We start from the raw sequence: 26049 nt of genomic DNA, 5'->3' as shown, positions 1-26049 counted from the left end.
TGACTTCAAAAAAGCCTTCCATCTGGTGTCCCATGATCGCCTCTTGGAGAAACTGGCCAATTGTCGCCTTGGGTCCTCCACGATCCACTGGCTGGAAAATTGGCTCCGGGGTCGGACCCAGAGGGTAGTAATTGATGGAAGTCACTCATCGTGGTGTCCTGTGACCAGTGGGGTCCCCCAAGGCTCTGTCCTTGGACCCATACTGTTCAACATCTTCATTAATGATGTGGACACTGGGCCCTGACAATCTTCACCCCAGGGTACTCAAGGAGCTGGCGAGCATCATAGCCCAGCTATGTTGGCTAGCACTATGGAAGAAAGAGACTTGGGGGTCATCTTTGACCACAAGATGAACATGAGCCTGCAATGCGATGCGGCGGCTAGTAAAGCGACCAAAACGCTGGCTTGCATCCATAGATGCTTCTCAAGCAAATCCCGGGACGTCATTCTCCCCCTGTACTCGGCCTTAGTGAGGCTGCAGCTGGAGTACTGTGTCCAGTTTTGGGCTCCACAATTCAAAAAGGATGTGGAGAAGCTTGAGAGAGTCCAGAGAAGAGCCACGCGCATGATCAGAGGTCAGGGAAGCAGACCCTACGATGACAGGCTGAGAGCCCTGGGGCTCTTTAGCTTGAAAAAGCGCAGGCTCAGGGGTGATCTGATGGCCACCTACAAGTTTATCAGGGGTGACCACCAGCATCTGGGGGAACGTTTGTTCACCAGAGCGCCCCAAGGGATGACGAGGTCGAATGGTCACAAACTACTTCAAGATCGTTTCAGGCTGGACATAAGGAAGAATTTCTTTACTGTCCGAGCCCCCCAGGTCTGGAACAGCCTGCCGCCGGAGGTGGTTCAAGCGCCTACATTGAACACCTTCAAGATGAAACTGGATGCTTATCTTGCTGGGATCCTATGACCCCAGCTGACTTCCTGCCCTTTGGGCGGGGGGCTGGACTCGATGATCTTCCGAGGTCCCTTCCAGCCCTGATGACTATGAAATCTATGAATCTATGAATCCACATCATCCACAATAAGCACATCCCTGGCAAAAATATGGAACAAGTTAGGAACAAGTAGGCTGGATCCAGGAAAGAAAAATATTGTATTGATCATATTATTACCTTGATAGTCATTACTAAATAGAGTATCTTTATAAACTGATGTCTTTTTGCCATATTTTAGAAATGAAATGGCCTGAATGGATATGAAGTGGGGAACTATACAGAGGAATACAGGAGAGACCCACTGATGCTACCAGTAAAGAAAGAAAATGGAAATCAACCAGCTATATTCAAAAAAGAAATGAGGTACTGCATGTTGTTAGATAAGCCCTAGTGAGGAAGCCTCAGGGGATACAAAGGGTGCATCTTCACAAGATGCTTTAAGGCGCATTAGCTTAAATTTCAGGCACATTAGGGCACACGTCTACATGTGAGCACCCTTAATGTGCTTTAAAAATGGTGATTTTGGGCTAACTGTGCCTAAATTTGATACCTGCAAATGCAGGTGTGCATTAATGTGTTTTAACTATTCACATGTAGATGTGTTAAAGCACATCAGCGCTGTGTGTGGACTGATTTGGGACTAACTTTATTCCCAAGTAAGTCCACACACAGCATTAATGCACTTTAATGCCTGCATGTGTAGATGCCTGCCTAAACCTGCTTAATATGCATTAAGCTAACGTGTATTACATTTAGGCGCACTTAAATGCACATGTAGACATGCCCAAAGAGAAAGAAAAGCAGAAACATTCTGGAGAAAAGGAATACATCATAAGCTAAAGGAGGCTGGTGTGACCTGAAGTTAAGTGAACCAATGAGCCAATGACAGGAAAAGATAAAGGATTATTGTGAAGGCTCTATACTCCTCCCAGAAAGCAATGAATTAATGTGACCAAGTATTCCATCTCCTCTGGGCCAAAAAAAGCAGATCATTCCAGTTCGCCTTTCCAAGTGGATGACATAATTTTATCTCTGTAAGCTGTGATACAGAGCACCATAGCAAGATAGACAAAAACAAAAAACCCCCCATCTTGATTATATTCATGCTTCTAGCCAGTTAAGGAAGACTACTTTAGTGCAAGACATCATTGTGCATTTTCTGAAGAAAAGAGAGAGGACTTGCAGGTACAAGAGGAAGGTAAAAAGGCCCTAATCATGAAGAAAGGACAAAGAACAGGTGTTATTTCTTTTTTTCCCCAAAAGCCTGCTGCAAGGAAGATTGGTGCTATGATTAGACTTTATTTCCATACTGACATGATTAAAAAACACTGGAAACAGAGCAAGCTGGGCTGGAAAGAATGATAAAGACATTTCCACACATCCAGGCTTTTATGTGCCACATCTACTGTAAAGGCCTGAAGAATGGGGTCTGACTGGGTCCGACCCACTGGGGGCTGCAGTGAGAGGTCAAAGGAGCAGAGATGAAAGAGGGCATCGTGTCTCAGCCCTCTAATGAGTTAGCATGAAGAAGATCAGGAACCATTTATTATAGTACTACACTGGGGACTTCTACATGGCATATAGTATATTTGGAATCCCATCCTAATTAGTGTCTGAAACACATACTCCCACTTGACTCAATCAAAAGGCCTTTTCCACACTGAGAGAGGCTATTGAACAGGGTTAGAACCTTGCCAGGCTGAGTAACACACATTTATCAAGGTCTTTATGCCATCTACATAATTCCAGCCACGGACAAAATCAGTTGTCTGTTAATCAGTTTAGCCAAGACCCGTCCAGAGAAGGCACAATTACTTTGGCCAAAATTTTTACATCTCTGTTGGCCTTCTACTTTCATAATTATCTTCTGGGCTTTTTGGGGATTACAATAGCCTAGCATCATTCTGTGATTCAGACAGGGGGTTAGGCATCAATATATGATGTTTAAATACCACAGTCAATATAAGTGCCAGTTCCTCTGGAGTGGTCTAATAGAATCAAAGGGGCCTGCATCCAGCCCCACTGCTTTCCTGGTGACCAGTGATTAATTGCAGAGCCCATTGTCACCTATGTGATTTTTCTTTTCTGACAGTGCCCCTTTAAGAAACTCATTGTAGTGGAAAGAACTGACAGAATCAGTGCATGATCTCCAGGACCATGTCTTTGCCACATTGCCATCACTTTTTATTTTGCTTCCCCACTATAGATTTTCTCAAAGGACTGAAATTTAGGATTCTTATCTTTTATGAAAACCTCGACATGAAATTTAATTATTTGTGCTTGCTTCTCCATATTTTGTAATTACAGCATATTTATATACATGCTATTAAACAACTCTCTTCAAATTTAATTACAGGTTTTTGAAGTCACTGGAGCATTAAGGAGAAATATACTCCCAGGCTCCAGATACAGTGAATAAAGTATCGGGGTGAATGACTACTAGAGCAGGAGCCAGTCTCTCAGGGAGGACACCAGGAGTCAAAGGAACTCTAGCTGTGTTCACGGTACACAAGACTCCAAGTTGACTGTATTATTACAATGAGTATGTAGCCTTTCACCTGCCAGTGGATGTCTTCCACCATGCAGGCGTGCCAGCCAAAGTGGAGGACCTTAGTACTGTTAATGGCCAAATGGCCCTCTTGGGGAAGAGAACAACCAGATGCTCCCTGTCAGCAGCTTGTAGCTGTTGGCCTCCCTGGATGCAGAACTGAACCAGGTGAGACTGAGCCAAGGACCCATTACAATGTGCTGAACACTTCTACCACATCTACCTCTTTGAGACATAAAGCCTCACTTCATTTCCCTTCCCCCCAAGCTCAACTTTGAAACCCAAGATTTAGTGCATTGAGGCGAGAGTGGGAAGAGACTAATAAGGGTAAGAAAAGGCAGCAGATATGAGAAGGGGGGTAAAGATGAGAGAATCAACACACAGAGAATGTACCAACACCATAAAATCCCATAACATGTGCCCTGTAATAGAGCAACAACAGAAGAAAAACATCTAAACTTGCAAATGAGGATTATATTTATTATTTGAACTGCAGTAGAATCTAAAGGTCCTGATGAGGGCCCACTGTCCTGGGCATTGCACACACAATACAAATATTGTCACACTCCAAATGATTTATGATCTCTGCATACATGAAGACACCAGACATGGAGATATACACGCGGGAAATCGGATAAGGTAACAATAAACAAGTACCATGGTTTACTTATGAGCAGCAGCCACAGTTAGCTTTGCTACCTAGCCACTATCAAGCATGGGATATATTTGAGTTTCTCAGAGATGTTAATCCAGTTGTGCATAGCAATAAAACTAGATCAATAGCCAGAAGAAATTCTGAATTAAAACCTATTAAAATTTGAATTCCCTCATTTGAAAGCATGTGCAAACAATTCTGCCTTGAAATTAAAGCTCTCAGAACAGTACTATTTACTACTTGCACTGCTGTATTTGAGTGAAACTTGGCAATCACATCAGATACCTTTCACAAACCCAGCTGTGCTAAAAAAAAAATCCAGTTTGCAAGTTGGCAGATGAACATGAATTTTGAGCAAAAGAAAAATTAATTGAAAAAAGATCAATCAGGTGAAAGAGGGTAAGACATACTGAATATGGAAATTAAGTCAGCTGTTTAGCTATTCTTTGCTGAGGTCTAACTGAAAAGTCTTTTTAAAGTTCTGGTAGGTATTTGGACTTTAAAGTGTATTCAAAATTAAAAAGAAATTGGCACAATGGGTCAAACCTGTCCCTAGTGTTACTTTGTTTGAAGTTAATGTAATAACACCAAGGAAACCTCTGGCCCAATCTAGAAGAAATGCTGGTACCTTGAAAGTCAAGAGAGTTCCTTTTTCAGATATTATTATTACTTATCATTATTATTATTATTATTATTACTTTAAAATATTAGCTGTCTGTTGACTTTACAACAAACTCATGATGGTGTATGGCAGGGTTTGGCAAAATGAGGGTTGGATTTGGTTTGCAGACTGGAAAGCTGGGTGGTGTTCTGGTACTGGGACAAGGAAGGGAAGGTCTTTGCCCCCACCCAAACCATGGTTAGGCAGCAGGGAGTTGTGCTAGGACTGCAGTTATGGGGTGGGGGAGAGAAATAGAGACAGAGATGGTGGGTCCGAACACCAGCCCAACTTGAACAAGAGCTCTGAGAGGCTGTCAGCCACTGCTGTATAGGAAAATTCACAGTGGTGACATTGTTATATGATCAGAAGTCCATGGAGGTTATACTGAGAAACCAAATCACATCACCACTGAGCCACAACAATGTCCATATAGTCCCTTTGAACTTTCAGGGTATGTCTACACCAGTGGTTCTCAATCTTGTTAGACACAAGGCACCCCCAATTAGACTAAAGGATGTCATTAAAATCAAGGCATGTCTCAGAAAATGCCAGCTCTTAATTTTCTTTTTTTTTTTACTTGGGAAATGAGCACTTCTGTTGCAAACAACTCAGACAGACCACAATAGGTCAGAACATTTTTGTCACTATGGATTCCGATTTAAACTATCTGAGTTTATCTCGTGAATTATGTTTGCACACCTGGTAGTGTTAATGTTGTGTGGCACCCCTGAAAGGATCTCAAGGCACCCTGATTGAGAATCACTGGTCTACATTGTAGCAGCAGCAGCGTGTCCTGGCTGGGATATTTCTGAGCATGCCCCACTCATCTGATCCTTCTCCCATGCCCCAAACCTAGAAATATCCCAGAAGACCAACATTTTGAGAGTGGCCCACAGAGGGACCACCCTGGAGCAGGCTCAGCAGTGTATTTTCAGGTCTGGAGCAAGCTCAGGAACATCCTGGCCGAGACATGCTACTGCCATGTCACAGACATACCCTTAGTACGCTGTAACCTAGTCCTGGTGAAATGCTCTGGCCTGACTCAACTCCTAAGCCTCATTTTAGCCACAGAGGAGTTTATCCTCGTACTAGTTCTGCAGGGAACATTAATAGTGAAAGGAGAGTTCAGTCTGTGATCAACTGGTCCTGACTTTACTGCAAAGGTTACAATTACTCCCACTTTTAGCAAAATGAACAAGAATCCAAACTCACCTTTGCATGAGAGGCCTCCCACGCTTTTATGCAGCACCTGTCACCATGGTATCCAAGTGCTTCACAAAATTAATGAGCAAATGCCTCAATGAAGAGCTGTTTTTCTCTCCCTCAGCTCCCTGCCAGTATTTTTCTTTTAATTAGAGAACTGATTACACAGGAAATCCTTTTTAGAAAATGTACGTGTTATACCTTCATCTGAGCTAATAGAGTTGGTCTGAATAAGTGAGCTTAGGGATGGGACCACAGTTCAGGTACCACCATAGGTGGATTAATGCACCAGCCATCAGGGCTCAGGCCCAGGGGTCCCTGCTAAATAAGGCTCTCCTGGATGCTTAGGTTTCCCCTTGGACATCTGGGTTCAGTGTTGTCAGGTATACCACAAGTATTCTTCAGTTTTGATCCAGTTCTCATTCACTCACATGCCAGTTAGGGTAAGCAATATAAAGCAAATAATAAGAATACTTATTTGCCTACTTATTTGTATATTAGATACCAAACAACATGCAAATAACTAGGCAAATAAATCCTCTTATTTACTTTATATTGCTCACCGTAACTCACCAGTGAGTGAGAACTGGGTTGCTTACCTCCACAGCACCAGTAGAACATGGAAAGAGGTCCCTCCCCTTCCTGCAGGGCGGAGGGGCTCCCTAATCCTTTTCTTACACAGGGCCCCAAAAAATCTTAGTCCACCTCTGGCCATCACAGCCTAATTCAGGTCTTAGCTTCTATGCTGAGACTAAACAAGAAAGTGCAACTAGCACAGGGGTGGGGAAAATGCAGCCCAGGGGCCGGATGCGGCCCGTCAGGCCATTCTATCCAGCCCACGGGGCCCCTAAAAATTTTAGAAAATTAATATTTATCTGCCCTGGGCTGCCTGTCATATGGCCCTTGATGGCTTGCCAAAACTCAGTAAGCAGCCCTCTGCCCAAAATAATTGCCCACCCCTGAACTAGCATGACTTGCAATACTGACATGGTACATGTCAGTAATAAAAAGGGATGTCCAAATCCTGTGCCTGAATTATATCAGCCCGTTACAAAGCAGCAAGCTTCTCTTCATCAGAACTGACCAGGAAATAAAGAGTATCCTGGAACAAGTAGTGTTGCGTTCTGTTCTGTAAGCTTTCTCAAATTCAAGAGGTGCACCAGTATCCTGCAGTGCTTTGTTATTTCCAGAGATCCTGGTTTTCCCTGAAGACAAAAATCGCAAATTCTCCGATAAAAAAATTGTAAATTTACCTGACAAAAATCCCCAAATCCATGATTAAAATGAAAGGTCCCTCACTCCCCACCACAGCCTCTCCAGCCCTGCTGGTGTCCCTCACTCTCCCAGCCCCCTGGCCCTGCTCATGCCCCTCACTCCCCCACAGACACCCCCAGCCCTGCTGGTGCCCCTTGCCCCCACCCGCAGCCCCCTGCCCACCCCTAGCCCTGCCAGAGAGGACCTCCAGCTGCCAGGGCTACAGGGCCAGGGACCTGAGTCCACAGCCCCCTGTCCCTGGCAGCAGGTGGGGGCTGCTACAGCAGAGCAGAGCATAGAGTCAGGCTCCCCCTTACCTGCTGCTTGCCTGCTGGAGGCTCAGACAGGGTGGAGGGAGCGGCTCCTTTTCACTCTATGCACTCCCAGATCTGTGCACGTGGCAGGTGCAGGGTGGGCTGCCTGCTGCGGGTTCAGGCTCCTGCCCTGCTGCCCTCCCCCCGGGACCTTTGCAGCCCAGCGGGTGCAACCTGGCACTACAGGGCACAGCGGGGCCACACAGGGATCTCCTTGATGCTGCAAGCTCTGAACTGCCCTGGCAACATGTCCCCTACATGCGTGTCAGCAATGAGGGGCACAACCTCATGTCTCCGCCCCCACACTGCCCTTGGGGGAGAGCAACAGGGAGCCCAAGCCTGCAATGTGCAGTGTGAGCCCACCCCTGCCCTGCACACATCTGGGGGGCATGGGTCCAAGAGTGCATAGAGTGGTGGGGAGCCAACCCCCTCCCCGCCCCAGACAAACCGCCTATGGCCATGTCCCGCTCTCCACTGGGGCCCTGAAGCCACGCATTGTGGCCCCAGGCCCCAAGCACCGCCCAGCTGGGCAGCATCCCCAGCCCCACCAAACTCCTTCCCTCCCTATGGGGGCCTCAATCTCCCTCCACCTCCCTCCATCCCAGCTGCTCTCCAGGTTGCTTGGTGTCCATGTGCCTATACATGCACATGGTGCCCCCTGCCTGACCGCCCTCCTCCTGCTCCCTCCCAGCCCCTTGCAGGCTGGAGCTCTGCCAGACTGCAGGGAACTCTTTGCAAAACTGCAAAATCCATGCGTTTCTCTGTTAAAATGAAAAATACACATTTTCCTCCAGTAAAGGGGGAAATCCGTGGTTTTCTCTGTTTTTCTGTGGGAAGTGGAAAACCTGGATTCCTGGTTATTTCTTAGTCTATCAAGGAAAGAAAATGGAACTTTCCTGTTCCTAAGGGGTGTGATAAAGTTCGGGAATGGCTGACAGCTGGCCAGGGCTGGGCTAACACTCCAGATTCAAGTCCGTTTCTTTCACTGCCATGTTTATTTAAATCTGACAGAGGTTTAGAGGAATGAAAATGTCTGCCCACTTCTCCTATTTGCCTCAGTTTTAGAAGTTGTCAATGCAGTGAATTAAAATGCATTTTTTTTTAAACAGGAAGAGTAATAATGATACCGGGCCTTCATAAAAAAAATTGCATTGCAAAGGAATAAGGCTTTTTTAAACAAAATATAATAGCTATAACACTACAATGAACTCCTTACATACCTGGGGGAATTGCATTTGGATAAAAGGCATTTGTGAACCCTAATATTGAGATGTCCAGAATTCAAAACAATATGCTGCTTTGATAATAGTGGAGCGTTCTGGAAACCCGTAGGTGGGCAAGTAGGCAGACAGATTCAAAATGAGATATGGCATCCGCTCAAAGGCTGACGGCAAAAATACAAGTAGTACATTGCAGCTTTAAAAGAAATATCATTACAAAAACATTGCCTATGATATACACAAACTCTTTCCTCAGGGTTTGAAAATATCCTAACCAAAGGTACAATTAAAAAAAATGTGTTAATTGTGACAGACAAATACTGCAAAATATAAAACCACTATATAGAAAATTGTATATCCGGCACATAGTATATGTGCATGTATGTACATATACTATGAAAACAAGGAGAGATCTTTTTATACCTCTCTTCTCCCAAAGCTGTATCAAACCCAGTCCCCTTCCCCCTTCCTTTCCTTTTGCAAATTGCTGCAGGAACGGCTTTAAATCAAGCAATAAACCTGCATGGTTTTTAGTTATTTACAGTCAGCTGGGGTTAATAAAACTCATCATATACAATTCTGATGCTGGCAAGGAAGCCATAATTCATAGCTGTGATCTTACTATCATGTATAAATAGCTTTACTATACACGGAGAAACCTGTATGGATGCTGTTTCTATTTTTCAGTTGTTTGAAACAAAAAGCAAACATTCCTGACTCTACACCTCCCCCTAGTGGAAAATAAGCAAAAAGTTAAACCCAAGGGCTCTGTGTTACTATAAAAGCCTATTTTCAACAAGCTCCACAAACGGAAAAAAGGAAAACCACGAAAATTTTCTATTTGCGTAATCTTAAAAAGTTATTAGCCCAATGTTTAATAAGGTCTTATCTGAGATGGTCACAACTCTGATTTATTCCAAACAAAAAATATTTTTATTTGAAACTCACAAACATATTCATCAATTATTTTATAAAGAAAGTTTCACAAGCCATACGGCTCAGGCTATACCCTTTAAAAGTGAAAAGGCAGAATCTTCATATGAACGACAAACTTGGGGTCATCTAGGTCTTTACAGCTGCGGGCATTTGGAATTTCACAATGACAGAACTCAGCAGTGACTGAACCACCTGGGCTCTTGGAGAATCTTCATTAGCTATTAACATGACAGGGTCTGTAAGACATAGCTGAAGACTTTTGATACTGTTCAACAGATGGTGGTGACATGTCTGTATGAATACATGCACACTAACCTGTTTTTCATACTGAAAATACTATTTCTAAGTCCTATCAGGGAAAAACACCTGGGTGAAATTGAACTACAAATGCATACGTATTAATATTTTAGAAATTATTTCTATATAGGTGTAACTGCCCCTTCATACAGGGTTTCCAGATAGCTGTAAAAAAATTGCATTTAGCAACTGGCTTGTGGCTCCACCTCTCATCCAAATTTTTCTTCTCAAGATATCTCCCAAGTTTCCAACCATAGATTACTACTGGTCTCTGTGTATCCATCTCATCTCAGTAGCTCTCAATGCAATAGCCAGAGTATGTAAATGACCAACCCAGCCAAATGAGGGAGATTGGACAGAGAGAATATGGTATATATTCACCATGGGGAAAACTTTTTTTTTAAATATTTCAGGTTAATCTAGAGTGAGAAAAGTCATCTATAGCATGATAATTCTAAATACTCTTGAGGGTTATATCTGAATCTTAGTCACAGCCTTGAAAATTTCTCTTCATCTTATTTAAAGCACTCTATCCTTAGATCTTGCCTCACACTTGCCATTTTGATAGCCAAGATGTGGGTGGTACTCCCTTTAGTCGGTGCTGTTCCTAAATTGGACAAAGGCAGCAGAGAGAGAAGGTAGTGAGTCATCTAGGATATTATTATGTCATTGAAAATATAAATGCAGAATCATTACATATTTGATGTAACCACATATCAACACATGAAACCTGACAATGCAAAATATAACCTTATACTTTCTCTTATTTTGTTTAGATTTTAGTAGCACTCAAAATGTGCTAGATGTTTTTAAATGCATAAAATGACACAGGCCTTGTTCCAAAGAGATTAGTATCTCAAAGATAAAACAATCAGATAAAGGGGAAGGAGATGGAACATGTATGCAGAGTGGACAGAAGCTGGTTGAAACATGCATCAGCCACTGCTTCTGTATTTTTACTTGGATAAGCTGCTCCTCACTACCCTCAGTTAACAACAGACTAATTTCGTATAAACTGCCCAGCAGAAATGGGTCCTTAAGTGGTACTTGGTCAGAGGAGAAGCAGCCTTGAGCATTAGCTCTCAAAGAGTTTTCTGTGTGCAGTATACAAGATTACAGAGGTGGCAGTGGGATAAATGCATCAATAGGGCCAAGTGGAGGGAAAGGACAGATGTAAGGAGACAAGGTCAGGTTAGTAAGGAAGGGAAAAGTTACACCAGACACATCAGACAATGACAAGAAGATGGGGCACGATGCAAGGCAGAAGAAAGAGAAGCTACTGGAGATAGTTTAAGAGTGGGGTAATATGCCCAGAACACTGAGCAATTGTGTTTTGTATGAGTTGGAAAGGCAAAAAAATGGGTGTTGGAGAGGTCAGAGGTCAGCTCTACTGTGGTAACTCGCATAGGTTTAATGCACATTGGATGAGACTTTTGCTGTTTGACTAGAAAAGAAATGTCAGATCTTAGTAAGGTTCTGAAGCAAAAATTCCAGAATATGGATAATTGGGAAATGAGGGTTAAATAAGGGGGGATTAAAAAGTGCTTCCAGGGTCATGGCTTCAGTGACAAGGAAGAGGTTGTGCTATCTATGCTGCTAAGGAAAGGGACAGGGAAGAATTCTGAGTTCAGTTTTGGCACATTAAGTTATTGGGGAAGCAATCACAAGATGTCAGAAAAAGAGATGAGAAGCAAGACTGACTGGAGACAGAAAAGGAGTGGGCATGCAGATTTTTGAGTTGCTGGCATAAATGTGGTAGTTGAAGATGGCTGGTAATGGATCTGATGGTCCAAATCAGCATATAGCATAGAACAGCTCTACACATGTCATATGGAGAGAGCAAGAAGAAAGCAGGCCCCACTCAAGACAGAGACTTAAAGCAGAAGAACAAGCAAAAGAAGAGAAGCCAAGAAAGAACAATGTATCAAGCAGGAGGGTATGACTGACAGTGTTGCAAGCAGTAGAGAGGTCAGTGCTAAAGAAAGAAGATAGTAGATGTCAAGCATGCAGGCAAGAGTGGCTTCAACAATGTAGAAAGGGTGAAATGCAGGAAAAGGGAGATCCAAGATGGAAGTGGAAAAGGGGCGCTTGAGACACTCCTAGGTGCCACATCCAATAAGACATGGATTACAGGAGTGAAGGAAGTGTAGCATTTTTGATGTAGACAATGGGAGAAGATGGAACAACTTTTTGGGGAATAAACTCTAGAACTGAACAACAAAATTAATTCCTGCAGGTAGGGATTATTCAGGATTATTCTTGCAGTTTTGATTCCAGAACTCATTAGCTATGAATTGTAGCCTGAAGAGTAGTTTAAAATGGACATAGGACCACACCAGCAAAAAGGCAGAGGTTTTGTCTACTCAAAGCTGGCAGTCTCTCTCCCATTTTCCACTGAGACACTTTTAAAAGTGAATCTTTGTGTATTAGTGGGGTTGGCTGAAAAACTGTGCAGGAATCAGATTGAAGGCTTAGAAAAGCAGCTTTGGTCCTTAGCATTAAAAAGGGACTACCATATAAATGCTACAATGTATGCCGGGGAAAACTGCCCCTCTTAAAAGAAAATGCCTACAACATTGAATAGATACTGTAAACAGAAAGCGGTATTTCGGTGTGGAAGTTAGAACTATAACCTTTAAGCCATTTCTAAGTTAGGAAAAAATAAATTTCTTATCCTATTTAAAAAAAAAGTGACAAAATGTGCTGATTCAAAAGTGACTCCCTCTGAAATGTTCTGCTAGAAATGAAATAAATCCCAAGGAATTATAACTGCTTTAGTAAATATCATAAAGGTATTGTATTCAGCTCTAGCACCAAAGTTTATAATTTAGAGGGTGGTCTAACACTTCCTATTAAAAAGCATAATTAGATTAATAGAAAATGAGGGTTGGAAGGGACCTCAGGAGGTCATCTGGTCCAAACCCCTGCTCAAAGCAGGACCAACCCCAACTAGATCATCCCAGCCAAGGCTTTGTTTACCCGGGTCTTAAAAACTTCCAAGGATGGAGATCTATAACCTCTCTGGGTAACCTGTTCCAGTGTTTTATTACCCTCCTGATGAGAAAAGATTTCCTCATATCTAACCTAAACTTCCCTTGGTGCAACTTGAGACCATTGCTGCTTGTTCTGTTATCTACTATCACTGAGAACAGTCCAGCTCCATCCCCTTTAGAATCACTCTTCAGGTAATTGAAGGCTGCTACTAAATCCCCTCTGTTTTCTCTTCTTCAGACTAAATGAGCTCAGTTACTTCAGCCTCTCCTCATAAGACATGTCCCCAGCCCCTGATCCATTTGTTGCCCTCTGCTGGACTCTATCCAACTTGTCTACATCCTTTCTGTAGTGGGGGGCTTAAAACTGGACACAGTACTCCTGATGCGGCCTCACCAGTGCTGCATAGAGGGGAAGAATCACTTCCCTTGAACTGCATATACATTTTCCAAACTTTAGTCATTCAGGCTGAAATTGTCCAGGCCAGCTGAATATTTCCCATCTTGTTCATGAGCATTAAGAAACAGTCTTCAAATACATGATCACATACTACTACTAGTATTTCCAAAAGAACTGCTGCCTCATTGTATGCACTCAATGATGCTCAGGGGGATGAAATGAGATTGTGCAGTGAATGATGCTGTTGTCTGCAAGATCCGTGCCCCAGCTGTTGCAGAAGTTGAAGGTGCAGGTGGTGAATGAGGCAGGAAACTGCAGGAACAGAAAGGACAGTATTGTAGGAAAGGGGAAGGCCACTCCAGCAAAATGGTGTATATCCCTGATCACAGCCAAACAAGTCGTTTCAACCTCTCCTCTAACTTTTCTCATTCCCGTTTCAGAAAACCCACAAAATTAAATCACAAGTCAAAACTTTAGGTTTGCGCGGAACATTAAAGCTCCATGCCTAAGAACTCAGAAGTCAGGAAATCATCCTCTGATAACATACTCTTTGATAACATGTTATTTGAGGTTGCATTCCCTAATAATAATACTAAGTAGCACTTCTATGATGCTTCTCAGTCATCATCTATTAAAGCTTCACAACACACCTAAGATGTTGATGAAGACCTTTTTTTTTTTTTTTTTTTTTTTTTTTAAAGGCATGGAAACTGAGCCCGTGTAGTTAAGTGACATGCCAAACGGCAAACATCAGGATTAAAATTTAGAACTGCCTGATTTTTCGGTCCTATGCTGAAATCACTAGGATACTACAAATAATTTTACTATATTATTTGACATACTTGATCATATAGAGATTTAAATGAATGCACACAAGGGGGTAGAACTGTATTGGCATGTTCAGTCTTAACTTTGACACTCCTTAATGTTTGAGAGACTTAGGCTGCAATCATAACATGGGCAGGCAATTACATCTACAAAAAAAATCTACAGATTTTCTGTAAAAAGGAAAATTCAGTGAAAACAGTCTCGATAAATATTTCACTTTAAAATGGCAACTTAAATTAAAAATCCTCTTTATTCAACAATATCCACATCAGATACTGAGTCAAAGCGTGCATGATAATGTGCATGCGTGATATGAAGGTTAGAATGTATTCTATAGTGAAGTAAGTAAGTTACCCAAGTAACCTATATATATTTTTTTTAATTTCTCCTTCAGTCTTATTAGGTTAAGATGGGCCAAAAAACTTACTTCACTCTAACCAAAAAAAATTATTATTATGAGAATTGCCTTGGTGTTTCTTTTTTACATTCTTTTAAGATCTTCTCTATTCGGCACACTTAAAAGCATTAATCAATTTAATTCTGAGTGTTTGTTTTTATCTGGATTTCTCAGGCAGTTTCACTTTCACAGTTTCAAAGAGAGCTTTGAAGTTGGCTGAAGGAATGGATTTATACTGATTTGAAAATATTAGGAGTTCAGAAATGACCATCTCTACAGCGCACAAAATCAACTCAGCAGAATGCTAAAAAGTTAGCGCTATTCTAATGGATTGAACAGTCTGAATATTTCCTGGAACAGGAATGCTTCCCATCACTTCATCTGCCTGAAGATGGAGTCAGGCATGTCCAAGGGGAGATCACTACTCATTATTTGTCAATTTTTGTATAATCTGAAGTTGCTTTATTAACCACTAGTCATGAGACAAAATGCGGATTTTGAGTTTTATCTCCGAAAGCCCATATGAAAAATCAATACCAGATGAAGCAGGACTTGTATTAGTGTTTGACAGATCAAGAGATATGGCTTTTAATAATAACATATTTTAAATCATTAACTGTTTTCTCCCCTTCAAAAACAAGCACCATGTCTATATAAATATAAAAGAGGGAGACTATTAATATTACTGCATACTAAATACCAACCAAATTTATCTGGACAAGAGCAATGCAAATTGCTTAGGAAAATTTCAAAATCCAACTCTAGAAAGAAAACTGTAATCTGTCACGTTGGCATTAGCTGTGGGAACAGTATATAGAGGTCAATGGTGTGTGAATCAAATCTGTGCTGAGTAACTGACAATTTTAAGCCACACATTGGGATAGCTAGAATAACTCTTGGTATACAGATTACACCTACACTTTTAAAACACAGTTTTACACCACAGGCTTCTTCCATTCCTATTATTCCACTTTTCTGCAATAGCCAGCTCATGTTGTAGCATATTGTTATTTGCACACAGGATAGTGGATCCTCATGCGTATATCTTTGATAAACGTGTTTAATCAATTGTTTTAATCTAAGTGAAGTAACTAAATTTGTCTCAGCAATGGAGAGTATATTAAAGATAAAATAAACATCAGAGATCTGAAGAAGGGTACTGAGATACCTGAAAGATTGTCTAAATCTATCCCAACCATGCAGATGATCTAATAAAAAAATATCACCCACAAAAACTCTTGCCTTCAGTCCCAGAGGTTCAAAATCCCACCTTGGAGCTATGTGATGTTTTGACTAGATGCCATGGTAAATTAAATACTATGCTGCCAGAAGTTGCCTAAAGAATACAAGGTAGATAACTCACAGGTCCTGAAACATCCAGGCACTTAATTTATTTTAAAGTAAAACTATTGATAATATCCAAGGCACATAACTAGTATTTAGGCTCTAATTCAGCAGAACTATTTAAAGTTAACTTCATGATGATGCTCATATATTTTGCTCAAATGGCCTCATAACATGAAGTTTCTGGTACTCTACACATGAAGTTTCACTATACTGTAGTGTTATTTAAGGACGCCATGCAAAAATTTAAGTTACCAATTCCCCTGACAGTAAAAGATTAAATTAGTTATACCTCTTTAAACACTTTTGAGTGCTGAATTTTTTATTGATTTTAAACTTTATGAAAGAAGGAGGTTGAGAGGGTCCTGTACACCAATTCCCTGTTGTGACAAACATGTTAAAAATCCCTGGTTAGATAGTTTTTACTGCATTGTATTGGATCGAAACTTCCCTATGCTGTTGCACATATCCAACTCTCACTTATCCTGCAGCACTGGCCATTACTCCTTTAAAAGTGACAGTACAGAAATCAGTGTGAGATGATAACAGTCAGTGCTTTTACAGAATCCTCTAGCCAAGGTCTCAAACACTCTAGTAGCATTTACGAAGTCTCACAACATACATGTTTGGTAACTAAATATTAAATCCACTCAGAGTTTGGGAAAATGAGAAAAAGAGGTGAAGTGAGTTGCTTAAGACCATAGTGAATCAGATCCCAATTTAGGAGAAGACACCCCTGCTCTAATCACTAAAGAATGCTTGCATATGATTTAAGAAAGGCTAGGGATTCAGAGAACACTTATCTTTCATACTCAGCAGGCCCTTATAATTCACACTGGAAGACTGACACTTAGAAAATAAACTACATGAGTCCTTTAGATAAGCAAAGAAAAAGCAGGGTGCCTCCCTAGCAATCTACTTCTTCATAGTCCAACAGAACTGCATCCTCAATTTTCGCTGTATAGATACTGTAAAGAGAAAGCAACTCTGTTATGCTTTGCTATATCTCCTATATTTAAAAAAAATAATTGGGATCCAATTTAAAGCTCTTTTACCCTCTTATAGGAAGGCCACAGTTGTACCTGAGCAAAGGACTGAGTCTAAAATTGGTGCATGAAACACAATATATTTAAAGTAATTCCAAAAACCTAATCAACCATGACTGGACTAACAGGAGAACCCAAGACTTCCTTTTGTAAATAATTTTTTCCATGATAAAAGGAAATAAATTGGAGTTATGTTCCGTAAAATCAGCAATGTACACTGGGAAAAAAGAGCCTTCTCCAATATGGTACTATCAATTACTGTAAAATGATTCGATTGGAGAGCTTAGGGAAAGGAAAGTGGGAAGATGGGAGTTAGTCTATTTCAATTCAAAACCAGTAAAGCATTTCAGAAAATATCTGATTAATGTAAAATGCAGTTGGGAGATTAAAATCCTGTCTCAGCAGGCTGATATTAACTCCATACCGCTTCAAGAAGCAGGACTCCCTTTATTGTGCCACCAATTGCTTGGGGAAAAAGAATATCAACACAAGGAGAGCTATAGATCTTGATGTGGCAACAAAGGGAATTGATTTTCAGAGCAGTTCTCCCCACTGGGGGTAAAGGACAAAATAATGAATGGTTTTAGCTACTAACGTGTCAGTTCCTGAATAATGGTGGGCACTGAACATACAACCAGGGGCTCCAAAGGGTTCACCTCCCACCAATCCCTTCACAATTTAGAGAGCTAGATTTTAGAGATTTGAAACAAGGTTGCTGCATCCCTTTCCCCCCAATCTGCCCCAGACCATTTACACATTCACATTCACTGAGATTTTGGATTGAACAGGACTGTGAAAAATACACCATTTAATCTTAGCCTTCCAGCATCTAACAACCAAACAGCCATGTGACAGGTTAGCCCTGACATGCAGATAATCTGAACTAAAATTATGCCTTTCAGCCCATGGTAAACCTTTTTAAAGAGTCCTGAAAGCAGCTTGGGAGACACTGGTTCTGTGTTTCTGTCCAGGACAAGCTTGCAGAGAAAGAAGCTGACTCCCCAACTCTACAAGCAAAGTGAGGAAGGCACTACGACACCAATGTGAAATCAGTTTTTCTATAGTTGTCTAGTAATAGTACTCCTGAAGCATTACATGCGTCAGCTTCAGACTTGGTGGAAGCAGTTTCCCTTATGTTTAAATAACTGCCTATAGCTAGCTTTTAAATCTGTATTTTGCCCTTTCAGTTACGATTAACAAATAGAACCCATACTTTCATGAAAGGCAATTTAAAAGCTGTCTTCTATCCTGCACAAATACAAATAGGTCTTTATGAGATAAACTCTGCAGATTAACCTCTCTTGTCAAATAATGGAATAACTTATGTTATTTGAAAATAAAATAGAAATGAAATGGAAACTTTTCCAAGGTAAAATTGACCTGTGATGCTTGGGTACTTGGACAGGGTTCATTCAGAACAAGTTTAAATACACTCTTTCATATATAAAAGTTTATGCAGATCTCTCTAGTCTCTTAATTTAGTTCATTATGTCTTGGCTGAACTAGAACAGGCTGCTTCGTTACAGCAGGCTCTCTTCATCCTGAGACTCTGGTGAAGTACTAGAATGAACTGCTGGAAAGGAACACAGCTCTTCCTTCCCAACTACACTCTCTTCCCTTGCACAGAAGTCCACAGAAGCCTGGCTCCCTCCCCTCCCTCCCCACACTAACCCCCTCGCCCTCTCATGCACACACACACACACACACACACACCCACCCACCCACCACTGTTATACCATTTCCTAATACAAATCTTGCTCTTGCCCTCCTTTTCAAGAGATTAGTATAGTAAGCAGGCAGACGAAATCAGCTTTTGCTCGCTACACTAAAAGCAATGCAGGCCAAACAGGATCTGGCAAAGCACCAAGTATTCAAAGCTTTTCACCAAAAACCCATGAGGCATGCCAGGTACCAATTCTAGATCAAGGGATATTATTTTGATTTACAAAAAAAAGTCTCACAGGCCCAATTCTCCTTTCAAAACAGGGACCATTTTAAGTTAACTGATGAAAGCAATAGAGCTATACTGCTATACAGCAGAGGTTCAGGCCTATAAATAACTAGAGCAGAATATTTGTATTTCCCTTGAGCTGTCCCTTTGCCAAGCCACACACATACGTAGCTCAAGTGTTCCCTCACACTTCCACTTACCCAGTCTTCCAATCAGAGAGGAGCAATACAAGTTAATTCCCTCTCATTTCTCCATCACTACCTGACAGCAAGGTGCTCCCAAGTGCGCATGATATTGCAGGAGTGGCCTGACAGTAACATACCTGCTGTCCAAGACTGCACTGGAAATGCAAAACTGATTCACTGCCTAGTGTCACACACACTTCTAGAATGGCTGCTCCATGTTATTCCTTAATTTGAATTTATGCTAAGCAATATCAGAATCACTTAATTATTAAAGAACTCCAAGTTCTCTTTAAATGCCAACTGAAGGCTGAGAGGTCTTGCGGCTTGAGGGCCAAACAGATGACATCTCCATTTGGAACAGAGTACTACCCTTTAAATACTGCAAGAAGATGTTCATAGTGTTAGCATGCAGGATATTCAAGATTTTGGAAATGTTTCCCAAACGTTTTCCTAAAAGATTTACTACATAGGCATTTCGGCTAGGGCCAGACATTCAAAAAGCCAGAGCATGAATTGATTCAACCTTTGTAGGTTAGTCTAACCTGTCCAGGTTGAACCAGTTTGTCACAGCGCAGACATTCCCTCTGAACTGAGGCACTGTGGGTACATGCCTGAAGTTGCTCAGGCCAGGAGCCGGGGGGCATGAGACTGCACCCTTGGCTGCAGGGAAGCTGGGCTGGGGAGCCGTGGCCAGCCCAGACCTAACTGGCCAGAGAGAGGTTTAATTCCCCACTCAGCGTCCCACTGGCAGGGACCTGAGCCGGGTCTGCTGGGCGCTCCCCCCTCGCTGCTGCAGCGGTGGGCCAGTGTGGTCCTGGAGGCAGAGGGGGCAGGGAGGGGGGGGTTATTCTCCCTTCTACCCCCACTGCCCCTGGGAAACTGCAGCCAGGTCTGCCCACCCCGCCCCTCACTGCCTTGACTGCCGCTGCTCACTCTGTGCTCGGGGCAAGTGGTGGAAAAAGCCCCCTCCACCAGATGCCACAGGGAGGGGGGCAGGAGAGGGCTTATCCTGCCACTTGCCCTGAGCAGAGACTGAGCGGCGGCAGCAACCAGGCTAGGCAGACCCTGCTACGGTGCCCCAGGGCCAGAGGGGGGAATAACCCCATTCTCTGTGCCCCCCAAGGGGTGCTGCTGGTGGCATGTGGCCTGCCCCACCTAGCCACTGAAGCGGTGAGGGGAAAACGACCATGACGGAGGCAGCAGCCTATCACGGTTTCCCAAACTGCGACCCCCTTCCTGGTGGAGGGGGAAGGGGGAGCCACAGTGCATTGCGGGGAAACTGCTACGGACCACAGCAGCGGCAGGGGTCAGGGCAGGCTGACCTGGGTGTGGTCCCCCAGGGGTAGTGGGGGTAGAGGGGAGAATAACCCCCCTCCCTGCCCCCTCTACCTCAGGGGCCACACTGGCCTGCCACTGCAACAGCGAGGGGGGAGCACCCAGCAGACTCAGCTCAGGTTCCTGCCAGTGGGACAGGGAGGGGGGAATTAAACTTCTCTGGCCAAACCCACACCCCTGCCTGTCCCTTCTCCAGCTGGAGAGCAGAGGGGCGGGGCCAGCCCTGCTCCACTGGAGCACAGAGCACAGCCCACAGAGCATGCCCGGAGGCTGGGGGACTCTGGTTTACATTGGTGATGCGTATGGGGTGCATGCAGGTGCACATGCACCCCCTGAGATTGGCAGTGCACCCCCTGACAGAAGCGCTGCTGACGCTGCCGATGGTGCCTGCAGGTGGTTGCTGCTACCCACCCCCCCCCTCGGCACTGCCAGTGGCATCTGCAGGTGGTCACTGACCAGTGGCTGCCCCTGCTCTCATCGCCGCTGTGGCTGCCTGTGGGAGCTCCCTGATCACTGGTTGGCACTCGTCCCCCCGCCTGTCGCCACCACGGCCGCCTGCAGAAGCTCCCCACTCACCACTGCCACACCCTCACCGCCGCCATGCCCCTGCCACCATGCCCTGCCAGCCTTCAGGGGCACATGTCATTCATGCTGATTTAAGTTAAACCACGAAGGGGTCTGGGACAGACATTGCACAAACCGGTTTGAGTTAAATCAGTTAAGTCTGATACCACATTCAACCAGGTTTATCTCAAACCAGTTTCAGCCATTTTGAAACTGGTTTATGTGCACTGAATGTCTGTTCTGTTACAAGTTTAAACCAGTTTCTGATCACTTAAACCGGTTTATGTGCAATGCCTATCCCTAGCCTTGGTCAAAGGCTTGCCCATAACACAAATCCTACCTGTCATAATGGTGGCCCCATCAAAAAAGTCTTAACTACCAGAGTTAGTCCTTTCCTGACCACCCATATCAAATTATGCACAAAGGAGAAGACAGACACTTGAATAACAGTTTAGCAACCAAACTGATGGAAGCAAGCCACCTTCTTCCACAGCCCACCTTCACAGCTTTATGTATGCTGAGGGCCACATCTCTCCTTTTGGATTTTTAAATTTACATATAACTGCCAAAGGAATGGCAAAATAGATCTCCAAGCTGCAAGAAGAGGTGTCCAAATGCTGGTTCATTCTTTGCTTTTTACAACTGCTATATTTATAGTCCTGTTCAGGGAAATGGTGCTTTAGAAAAAGACAAAAGGACAAAGATCCTCCAACCATACGTGATTAATGTATATATGACATAATACACCTGAACAACACTGCGGGGGGGGAGGAAGGGGTGGAGCAGACATTAAGGGGCGGAGATCAGGCTAGAAAGCCTTCCAGAAAAACATGACTAAAAAGAAAGAGTTTTTCCACAAAGTCACAGGTTAGTCATTTGATGAAAATAGTCACAGTTGACTGCCAAGAAATCTCTTTCAGAGCAAAGGGGATTTTTGGCTGAACTACTTGGTGAGAGACCTGACACAGTAATTCTCTCTCTCAACTCCAGGTGAGAGTCAGTAAACTGCAGAGAAGCTTGACCTCACTGCACAGGCCAACTTTAGATCTGGGTTCTGAAAATCCATGAAGGATCTTTATGCTTGAGGTATGCTGTTGCTGAAGTGCTAAAATTTGGCCAATGGAACTAGGAGCCATACACACTTTCAGTCATACATGCATACTTTCAGTCCAGCCTCCATTCAGGAGAGACAAAAAGTTTCTCTGAATTCGTGGACTCAGCCGTAGCAGAATTCCAGTGTGATGAACAAAAAGCGTTGCCTTTGGAAGCCAGAGGTTTTGACACAGTGCGCAGTTGTCAAATAAACTCCTATTTACGTGAACATCAGAAAAGGTATTGCGACAAGTTATCATTAAGGCTGTCTCCCATAATGGGAAATATCATGGACTTGCCACAAAGAGAGGGACAGAGTGCATTCTGACATGCATCCCCAATATCAATGAACTAAAGTAAGATATGAAGTAACTTGTTTTAAAGATGTGGCTAATGGCATTGTTGATTTCACTATTAATTGTACTTCAATGACTTCCTGATTCAATTTGCTCTATGTGCAAAGAAAATTATTTTTTTTAGAGCTGTCAGCTTTACAACTTCTGTCTAGGATTTAAGTGTTAAGCGAGGTTTTTCCCTCATTCCATAATGCAATAAGAAAGGCTTTGCAGGACAAAGGAAGCCCTTGCTTATATTTATAAAAACCCAAATATATATCAGAGGGAGTGGTTAGCTGTGGAAGTCTTTGTTCAGACACATCTTTTTACTTCCAAACCAACCAAACTTCACATAAAAAAAGAAAAAACAAAACAAAAACAAACCTATTGAAAACCCAGGATTGTGGGGTCCTGCACTAGCATTTTTACAGCAAGACATTTTAAGAATTTAAGAGTTTATAGGATCTGCAATAAACACACACCTTATTCAAGAAGGAAGGTAAATGAAAAACAAAAAGATGAGCAGTCCAGAAAGTATCTTACTAATACAATAAGTGTTTTTTTAGAAAGTTTTACAAAGTTTATAACAGACTGGATAGTACAATAAGGAAATAATACCTCTGTAAGTAAATGCTTTTACAAACAGATGTTGAACAAGAATGAAATGAAGTTACTATTATTTATTACTTGTATTACCACAGTGCCTAGGATCAGGACCCGTTGTAGTTGGCACTGTACAAATGCCGAATAAAAAGACAGAACTGGACCCAAAGGGCTTGCAATTTAAATAGTCCCATCTGTTTCCAGCATGACCCCTTTTTACCTATCAGACTGCTGCACACATTACAGAGTAATTTTTAAGTCATCTTAGCTAAGAAAGTCCCTTGTAAACAAATCTTAAAACAAACCTTTTTTGGGACGGGGTTTCTGAGGTTCTTTAGCCACTGGAAATGAAGAAACCTGAAATGACAGAAAAGGACAGAGTCAAAATACATCAGGCAAGATTCCCAAAGGAATCTCTGGTTAAAAAAAATCCTAGGAGGACAGCTAATGGATCTCAAAGGATGAAGCAAAAATAACAGCGTCCTTGCTAAACAGAAATTATCCAATCAGATGCTAGTTATTTCTAACAGAAACCAACTTTTGATTTCTGCTAATTGTATAGACTGAGAAAATCCTCTTTTCTTTATAAGTACAGCTGCTTTCACTGTCAGCTAGAGACAGTTTTGTTAGTGTACCTGTATTTATTAAAAAACAGAAGTATAAGAACTGCATTTGGATCACAGAAATATTTTGCCATATAAAAAGCTCTTTAAAAATCATACTGGGAGTGTCTGCTCCACAAGATTTACAAATCTAATTACAACACTGGGTGTTTAGTGGTTCCAACGTAAGGAGAATGAAAGGTTTTCCTCAGTTATGGGTAGTCCCACCGAAATCACGAGGACTACACGTAAGAGCAAGGGTTTGGATTGGGCCTTTAATGAGACTAGCCAGCTCTAAGAAATGTTTGATTAACAGCAGATTGCAAAAGGCTCTTCGGGATAATCTGAAGATCATAGGCAGCATCTAGCACTTAAAAAGGTTGTTCTCATTCTCATATCCCAGCATACTGCCTTTTCTTGATTAGGAAACAAAATCTACGGTAATTACTCTGCTACGATCCAAAGGAAAGAATTAAGTGATCCTTCTTCTGTTTGTATCTGCCTTCTGATAAAGTAAAATTCTCAGCATCCCTGCCATCTTTAACTAACTTGTTTCCACACTGCGTTTGATGCAAAGCTCATTGTTAAACTGCTGAGTGGTAGCAAAGAGATCTTTTTACAGAGACAAAATAGGTATTAGGAATCTGTGGAGCAAGCCCATCTAGTTCAGGCTGCTGGCTCTGACTGTGGCAAAACCCTGCACACACAAGTGTTTAATTTGAAGGATGTCAGATATCTCAAGCAAAACTACAAGTACTGCCTGCAGCAGACCTCACATATAATGGATGTGCCTTGCTGACTGCCAAGAGGAAAGATCTATTTTAACAAAATAAGATCTTTTTGGTACTCTTAGATCTCAGTCTCTCTAGACAGTTAAGGAAGACAAGCACTTGGGTAGTTGAGGAAGGCACTCACAAAGGAAAAGCATTATTACATAGCTTTATAGCCGCAAAAAGCATGCTCCTTGGTGTTTTTACTCTGGAAACTGGCAAAAGGCAATGTGTTCCAGTTGAAGAGACCTGCTTCCTGAAAGCACTCAGGATCAGCCCTTCTGTCTTGCTTTTCACTCCTGTGAGATAATACTACAAGTGTGCTGGATTTTCTTCCCTGTCAAGCATTACCAAAAAAAAAAAAAAATTCAGTCTCTGCTATCCCACTAAAGACAATAAAGTTGCCCTTATAAAGACACATCTTGAAGCTCTTGGGGTTGGAGTGGAGTCACTAACAGCAGGATTTGACAGAGAACTTCATTGCTAGTGATTATATCCAAAAAGGAAAGAATCCAGTTTGACCTTATGTAAGTTTGAGGAGTTTGCATTAAAAAACCAAACACCTCTTTACTGGTAAACTGAGACAATTTGATCAGGAATCACTGATGCACAAATGTGCAAAGTCACCCTATCTTTTTTTCAGTCAGTTTTCAGAAATGAAATCACACAACAAGGACAAGTTATATTTCTTGAGATGTCTCTTCAGCTAACAGCATCCTCAATAAAAATATACCCAAATAGACTGAGTGGGTGAAAATAAAAATCACATCATTTGACAGTAAAGTTACCCAAACATTAGCATGGCCATTTGGTGACTGGGGATGCAGAGAATTTAAGTGTTTTATTATGCCACAACCAAACTGTTGAGATTTGCAGCTGATCCAGCCTTCTGACCCAAGAGCCAATCTGAATGATGGCATTTATTACCTGTAGCAACGCAGTTGTTTGGACCTTTGTGTTTAATTACCGTGTGTTTAATCTGTGCGGAGAGCAAAACATTATTGTTATAAAGGCATCAGGATATTTTATTTTTTTGTCTGAGGCAAAGAGTAAAAATTCTCCATTAAATACATATGAATACTGTAAGTGAATGATTGGCCATCATTAATTTTTTCCTCCTTTTCTATGAGCTTTTCATAGCTTTTATTGCCTGCAGTAAATGATACATGAGAAATATATAGCTAAACAGGCAACTCATTCATCAATGCACGAAAGTGTAACTACATTGCATTAAATTGCATTATGAAGCCCTGTTTATGCCACAACAAATAGCTGTGGGACAAAATCCTTTTTCCCTGAAGAAGTTATTTTTTTTAATCAGCACGGAGCACAGGGAACAGGGCATAATGTTAATAAAGTGTTTTCTGAAAACAAATAAAGACGAGGAAAAAAGCTCTTGTAATCAAATCAGAAGGCGCTGTTTTTGGCAAGAACTTCAACTGATGAAGAAAGGGCAAGTGAGTTCAACAACTTTGGTAGTTAAGTAAGTGTTCAACAGTTCATCCCACAAAAAGGTATCAGTAGTGCTTGACTACAACAGCTGCTGAAGTCTGCTGTCCATTGCATCACCAAGGGAAA

At 42.2% G+C, this 26049-nt stretch overlaps 1 protein-coding gene across 3 annotated transcripts in view; it reads right to left on the bottom strand.

Moving 5' to 3' along the window:
* Nucleotides 1–26049, bottom strand: part of BBS4 (Bardet-Biedl syndrome 4) — a 93556-nt gene that overhangs the window by 58100 nt on the left and 9407 nt on the right. For all 3 annotated transcript variants that reach the window (XM_025194913.1, XM_025194914.1, XM_025194912.1), the window contains exon 2: nucleotides 23405–23456. In XM_025194913.1, the coding sequence (XP_025050698.1) occupies nucleotides 23405–23456 (52 nt within the window). The remainder of the gene's footprint in view (nucleotides 1–23404; nucleotides 23457–26049) is intronic.

Source organism: Alligator sinensis, unplaced genomic scaffold (assembly GCF_000455745.1).
Source record: "Alligator sinensis unplaced genomic scaffold, ASM45574v1 scaffold1992_1, whole genome shotgun sequence".
Lineage (NCBI taxonomy): Eukaryota > Metazoa > Chordata > Crocodylia > Alligatoridae > Alligator > Alligator sinensis.
The sequence above is the reverse complement of the archived record's forward strand: the minus strand, read 5'-3'. Positions and strand labels throughout refer to the sequence as shown.